A 7,931-nucleotide genomic window follows, 5' to 3' on the forward strand; every position below is an offset into this window, starting at 1 on the left:
TGTGATGGTACATTGGTGAGACTTAAGAAGTTATTGCGGACGCTTCGTAGACTCGCTAGTATTTGTGCAAACGGTGTAACGATGAGATCTTCACCATGGAAGTCTCTCTTGGACCGCTGTTCCCAAAACTTGTCCCAGAACGACGACCGGTGCTTGATGCGCAACACGCTCGTGCTGAGCGTCCGCGGCAGCTTGCCGGGCTGCGCGCCGGGCGAACCGCCGCCGCCGACCACGGCGGACGCGGACGCGGGCCCGCTGGCGGCGTCGCACATGGCGGACACGGACGCGGAGCCGCTGATGCCCAGCGCGCCGAACTTGAAGACGGTGCCGCCGGCGGATGACGACCCTCGCCGCCTAGGGCCGTCCGCGGACGCCGGTGGCGACGAGATGGTCGGCGATTCCATGGCCGTCGCTGACGACGACGCCGCGCCGGCGGCCACGGTTAGCGACCGGCGGCGGTGGTGCGTGACGGGTCGGTGGGCCGTGTCCCTACAAGGCCGCGTCGGGGACGACGGCGACGACGGGGGACGACGACGGTGACGACATGGCCTGCCGGAGGCGCGGCCACCATGACTTTGCGTACCGCCGTCGACGCGAGGAGCTCGCGCTCGTGCTGATGCTCTATCCGCGCGGCGGCTCGTTACGCGAGCTGCAAACGGTATATATTATTATACGTATTATTGTACGCGTGCGATGCGTGTGGTGGACGGCGGTGGAGGTGGCGGTGGCGGAACGATGCACGGAGTGACGCGCGACGACGGACGTGACGGCCGAAAACCGCCGGTGTGCATTTGCCGTGGTACGCCGTCGCCGCGCGGCCCGACGTAGCGAAGACCCCGGAATGAGCGCGCGCGCGTTTCCGCGGTGTTGCCTCCGTCGACGATAATACCGTGCGCTCGACTTTTTCCGCCGCCGTAATGCAACGATCCCAGCACTATAATAATAATATTATTATACGCATTGGTGTTTTGTTGAGGGTACTCCGCGCGTTTCTAATAATACGCGCTAACTATTATTTATTATTATTATAATTATTAGTATTATCATTTCTGTCATAGGAAAACTGATAGTTTTTTTTTTTTTTTTTATATATACGACTCAAATACGTCACCGGGTCCCCGGATATCAATGCATTAATTGCAGATGCCTCGGACAATGTATTCTTGTAGTTACATAATTCGTTTCAGGTAACAGTTGCTTCAAGGATAAGACTTTTGTTCTGAATTTTTTAGTACCTACAAATATTATTACTTCGAACGAGCTTTAAATGCGAGTAGGTATGAATTAGAAAATTGTAGTTTTCATAATATTCGTTTTAGCAGTTTTTACAGTAGATATTAAATATTATTTTTCATCTATACCGATTTTCAATTGTTCCATATTATATGAACACAATAACTTTGTTTATCTTTAGCGATTTTTGGATAAAGTGTCTTACTGGGACTCAAACAAATAGGTACTTATCTCTAATAAAGATATATCATAACTGAATTAAGGTGAGCGGAGTAGTAGACCAACATTTTGTAAGGTATTCCCATACCATTTAATCCCGATAAACGAAATATTAAATATACATAATTTAAAAACGAATGATTCGAATTTCGATTTTTATATATTGAGATATTTTGAAAAACATTTCGGAATATGAAATTAAAAAATGTGTTATCATTCAAAAAAAATCAACGATAAATTAATATTATTTTATTTTGACTAAAAATGTTGTAAAATATATCTTCAAAACGGTAATATATTTCAAAATGATGAGTATTATTTGATAAACAAATCATTCAGTATACTTTTTACGTATTTATTGTGCGCACCTAAATTTGGTATTTTGTTTTAATACAATTGTCAGTTTATAAAGTAGTGTTAAAAAAGTGGTTTTTAATTAGGTATTGCTTGTGTAGCTGTGTGCCAATAAAAACAGATTTGAGCATTGTGGCATTGAAACATTATTTTTGGTTATTTTTTAGAATATTTTTTAAACGTTTTCTAAACATTTAAATCTAAATTCCAGTAAAATGTATAATATTTATGAATCTGATAGATTGCTTTGTAATGGTGTCCCCAAATTATTAGACTTAGGTATATATTTTAGTAATTGTTTATGACCGATCGTCTACATAACTAAATCAGATTTTCTAATGTTACTTCCACATGCCACGTACTATGTATACACAGATAGGCAATAATAGTATATTATTAAAAATATTACTGGTTGTCGAGTTAACCAGTGACAATTATTTATATTTTTTGCCGGTTGTTAATGTATATATTGACCCTATTAATATGATTTTAACATCTATAGTATAATTTTATTATAAATATTGTGTCATTTTTGTATTTGGTACCTATACGTTTTTAAAACTACTTATTTACCAAGAACCATACAACAGTAGAGCCTTGATGATCCGGACGAATTCAGACCGAGCATCGTCTGAATTACCAGGTTTTCAAAATTACCTACTCAAATGACTAAGTTTTTTATTTTTAATTCCACCACCTTTATATTTATTACATTTTAAATTACAAAAATAATAAATAATTTGAACATAATGAATTACAAGAAAAAAAAATGTGTATGATAATAAAAGTTACGTATAGTAGTCAGTATTTTTTTCTGAATAATACTTTTAATTCCGAACAAATTACAAATGTATTTACGAACAAATGGACTTATATGTCGTTCGGATTACTGTATACACCGGATTATCGGGGGTTCGAACTATCGATGCTCTAGTGTATAATATATATATATATATATAATTGACATTAGACAACATGACAGACTATAGTGAAATATTTTACAAAGTCGTAGTTTTATATAACACTGCATAAAAAAATAAAAACACTGTAATACCTACATTTAATTTTTATGATATCATAGCATTAATTTAATAATAACAAATAGAAGCAACAGTTCGGTGTACACTGTGACAAACGTTATATTTTATAATGGTATTTTATGTCATTTAGCATGTTATGTCGGGTGAACATATTATACTATGCTTGCACACACACATAGACGTGTGCAAACATGTATATAAATATATATATATATATATATATATATATATAATGGTTAATTATTATTTTTTTATAATAACTCATAATTTTTATAATTAATTACAATAGCCGTGTAGTTTCAGTATATTTTTTAAAATATTTTTTTTCTTCTTACAATATATTATTTTATTTTAAATACAATTCTAATACATTAACAAATGAAAGTTGAAAACAACTTTAAGTACTGTTTTCAAATTTAAACCGTAGTTTATCCATTAAATTAAATAATTCCCTTCTATGTAAATTTTACTCTTAAGACCCTTTTTTTTTTTATTCATTTAATGAATTAGTCAATATCACATCTGGAGTGCAAAATAAATATAATAAGTTGAACAAACCTTCTAATTTACGCAGTAAAAATAATAAAGGTATTTCACAAATGTAATTTGATTCATTTTTTTTTTTTTTTTTTTTGAAGGTCTGGGCATTAAATTATCATATAGAAATAGTATACTATTTGATTTGGTTAGCATCTATAGAGAAAACGACCTCATATTAATTTATAAAATGTTTTGTCACCATAAAACGAGTTATTTATAAAGCTACTTAATTAATATTTATTTATTTAGCGTATTTATGATTATCATTAAATTCTGTTGTTTTTTAACCAAAACTTGAATAGATTATTTAAAAAACAATAATAAACAGAAACGGATTACTAAGATACCTTTTATACATGTATTCACTTTTTTAAGATGTATAGAACATTAATTTGGATTAATTTTATTAATTAATATATATTCCGTTAAATTTTTATTTCTTTTAGTTCATTACTCCTTAAACATAAATATACTTAAGTGTGGTTTAATATAAATTCTAAACATATTAAATCTAGATTTAAATTAGATTTAAAAACCTAGATCTTAATATTATTTGTATTATTTTTGTATTTAGTGATATCGTGTTTGTTGATTAGGGGAGACAAATTGAAAATTAAATGATGAAATAAGTTTTATTTTTATAATAGTTTATAAATTATCACTTAATATTACAATAATTTATATTTGATATTTCTGCTATAGAACTACTTACACCACATGGAGACATTTTTGACAATGAAATAAATAATAATTTTGATTGAGCAAAACCGCTGATAATTATCATTTTAAGAGGTAAAATATTGTAAAAAATACGTATAAATAGAATGATGTAAAAAATAATCAAAGATATAGAAGTGCTAAGTTAATAAAAAATCACCAATACTGTTGCATTATTCAATGTGATACATTGTTTATTCATTACCTTATATTATTATTTTTAAGTAATTTTTCATATCGCTATGTGACTCATTTAATCCTTCTAACACATATGTGGGCTTCACATAATCACATTATAATTAATTTGAATAATTAATTGTTTTTGTTAATATTATATTATTTACTTTAAATTTAACAACTAAAATAAAATTGTTGTTACTTATTAAGTTTGTTTTAGTAAAAATAGTAAAATTGTAAACAACATAATATGAGATAGAGAATCCAATACACTGTAATACAATAACAAATACTTATAGATTATGGTAGTATAATGGGTGTGATTTATATATATTTTTGTAATGTTAATTCCTTTTATAATATTTATATTTACTCAACTGTTATAAAACAATAAAAAATAATAAATTACTCAAACATTTATTAGATTCTAGTAGACACACATTAATGTATTAATAATTAATTTAAAATTATTTAAATTGGATACTTTATATTTTTGTGTTTAAAGTATCTATTATTTTCTTTATTTTATTTTTTTTTCGAATTTTAATAGACCATTATAAACCATGTATAATTTATAACCATTTATTCATTTCTTTTCTAAAAAATTTGTTTAAACTTTTAATACGGTTTTTCAAATTGTTTGTGACGAAAATTGTGAGGGATATGTTGGTAATACACAAATCTCAGCATTTGCGATACACACAATTTAGAATATTATAAATTATGATTTTTTTAAAAGAATTTCCTCATTATTATTCATTAACATTTTTAATACATGTTTTATTCTAGTAAACTGTATATATCATTTATTAAAAAATCATAAAATTTATGATTTAAGAATAAGCAAAAAAAAAATATGAATAGTAATTATATTATAATCATATTACATACAATATAATGATGATGTGATAAGTTTAAACCGCAAATCTTGCTCAAAGTTTTATATTTAATTATTTAATATATTAAAATAAGAATCTAACACAATATATTTTCAAATATATCATACGTTTTTTTTTTTTTTTTTTTTAATTGATAGTTGAAAAGTTTAATTTTTCATGATGTTTATTTATCCTTTAATAATGATAATCTTGGTATATCCAAATTAAATACTTAAAGGTTAAAACCTCAAAAGACTTATAAAAAGTTTTGAATTCAATATATATAAATTAAAGTATTATTATAAAAAAGAATCAATAATTTTAAAATATTCACTATAGACTATAGAGAAATAATCAAATTTAAAAATCATTTAAATAATACAATTACTATTTAACAATTATATAAATTAAATTTAAAATAAGACTATTTCAATCACTGATTTTTTTTTTTTTAATTTAATTATTTCCATTTCTTGAATACCTATTTTTTTTTTAAACTAAATGTTTTTTAACCAAATTACATATTTTGTACATACATTTTATAAATTATAAGTTTCTAAGTACAATATTTAACTAATATGAATATATTCACGAGGAATTCTAATAGATATATCATAAAAATAATACCAAATAATATCATAGTTTGTATACTAACTTATAAAACATGCATACATCTTTAAAGTATTTATAGATTATAAAAACTTAAAATTTATGATTTTGTAAGACCAAAAATATAATTTTTAATTTTTTCAAGTAAAAACATATTGATATTTATTTTTAAATGTACTTATGTAAAATGTATACGTATTTTAATTTGTCTATAACAACGTTCACTTGTAATTAAATGTTATGAACATATTAAGGTAAAGTACTCCTAGTTACGTTAATGTAGATTTATCATTTTAACTATAACATAATATGCTTTAATGCCATTAAATTCCATTACAAAGATGACTTTATTCCTAACCCTTCTATGTTGAGGTTTAGTACGTATGTAGCAGTGATTATTAATCTTAATTATGAGAAAGGAAAATATGCGTTATTTTAGTCGTATTATTTATACAGGTATAGTCAACAGTATGATAATATTGTACAAGGTCTGTTTTAATTTTTATTAATAAACAGTTATACTTTTATAACAGTGACATAATCTTTATAAAGACGACGTTTTAAACGCAATTTTCCTTTTATTATATGATAAAAAAAATTAAAATTAAAAAATGATTATGATTTTATGTTATCTAATATTTTTGATAGCTTAACATCATTAACTTTGATATAATACTAGGTGTGATTAAATAAAATGTTATTAAGTTAGTCAATTTATCATCATCTTAGCTAAGATATTATTATTAAGTGTATAAATAACAAATAATATTTACTTAAATACAATATTTTTATAATATGATGAATGTTGATTGATTTTTTTTTTTTTTAAATGGCCACTATGAAAAAAAATAAAAATAATAACTATATTTCAATATGTAATTAAATCTAGATTGCATATGTTATGTTTTATTTTTGTACGTCGAGTTATTTGGAATGTAATTTAAACATTTCATATTGTGATTTTAACTACCTATATCTAGTATTTTTATATTGACTTTATTATTTATAATATATTCAAAAAACGAATGTCCTTGTCAATGTGTATAAAAGAAAAATCGAATTAACATATTAATTATCAACGTAGGTTTATTATTAAAATTAAGTTTCTTTGTTCTCCTTTACTATCTGTTATTACTACCTGTATTCGCATTTTCAATAATACCTAAAGCAAACTAACATGTTTATTTATCTATTAAAATACACACAGTGAGTGTATGCTAATAGTCCATTACCATAGTCTATACTTAGTTAAAATTTACCACTTTTTTGTTACTTTCAATTTTTGACATATATTCAAGATAAATTAATGAATTGGATATAGTTTAATGAAACTATAATTTAGAGCAATAAAAAAAAAAAAAAAAAAAAAAAAAATGAACAAAGTAAAGAAAAGCCACATTCAAAATGTAAAATACGACAAAACATTTATCATCCATATAATACACACGAGTGTTTATCATTTTTTTATAAACATTGTTTTATTTGCTTCGATTGTGCATATTATAATACAATATTAATATTATGTTTAAGATGAGCACAAAACAAAAATAATTGGTTAGATAAATGGAAACGTTACATAGCATATAATAATAGGTTTTCGATGATATTGTCAATAACATGTAATATAATAACACAACAAACAATTTACATTTTTATATTTTACAATCCCAATTATCATCATAAACGCATGTCAATTTATTATTTGAGTCAATGTGCGCCTTTTATGGATGAATAATTAATTGAGTACGTCCAATATTATTAGCACAATGCGGGACATAATACTAATAAATAATGTATAATTTATGAGTATCAAATACTGAACTATGATAATATAGTCATGTTGAAGTGAAAGTTAGAATAATATATCTACTTTTGTCCAATATAAATATGATACATACGCTTCTAAGTTTTACATGCTTTATTTAAGTGGGAAAATGATTACAAGAACTATTGATGGTCAATATGCATATTTTTGTATTTTTGTTGCATTTTCAATTTAAAATCAAATGATTCTCTTAAGATCTTATACTAAACATAGAAATAAAGATTTTACTCTATGGAAAAGTGTGTAAAACAAGTATACTATAGAGTATAGTATACGTATAAGACATACTTGTTACTACTACTACTACTACTACTACTACTACTACTACTACTACTACTA

The 7,931-nt window shown here is 27.3% G+C and overlaps 1 protein-coding gene across 1 annotated transcript in view; it reads right to left on the minus strand.

Moving 5' to 3' along the window:
• Window positions 1-2: 2 nt before the first annotated feature.
• Window positions 3-7,931, minus strand: part of LOC112600896 (cAMP-specific 3',5'-cyclic phosphodiesterase-like) — a gene marked incomplete at its 3' end in the record, with an annotated part of 264,327 nt that continues 256,398 nt past the window's right edge. The window contains exon 5 of the mRNA XM_025348224.1: window positions 3-99. Within this exon, the coding sequence (XP_025204009.1) occupies window positions 3-99 (97 nt within the window). The remainder of the gene's footprint in view (window positions 100-7,931) is intronic.

The sequence above is a fragment of the Melanaphis sacchari genome, unplaced genomic scaffold, assembly GCF_002803265.2.
Source record: "Melanaphis sacchari strain LSU unplaced genomic scaffold, SCAv2.0 Contig73_pilon_pilon, whole genome shotgun sequence".
In the NCBI taxonomy this organism is placed as follows: Eukaryota; Metazoa; Arthropoda; class Insecta; order Hemiptera; family Aphididae; genus Melanaphis; species Melanaphis sacchari.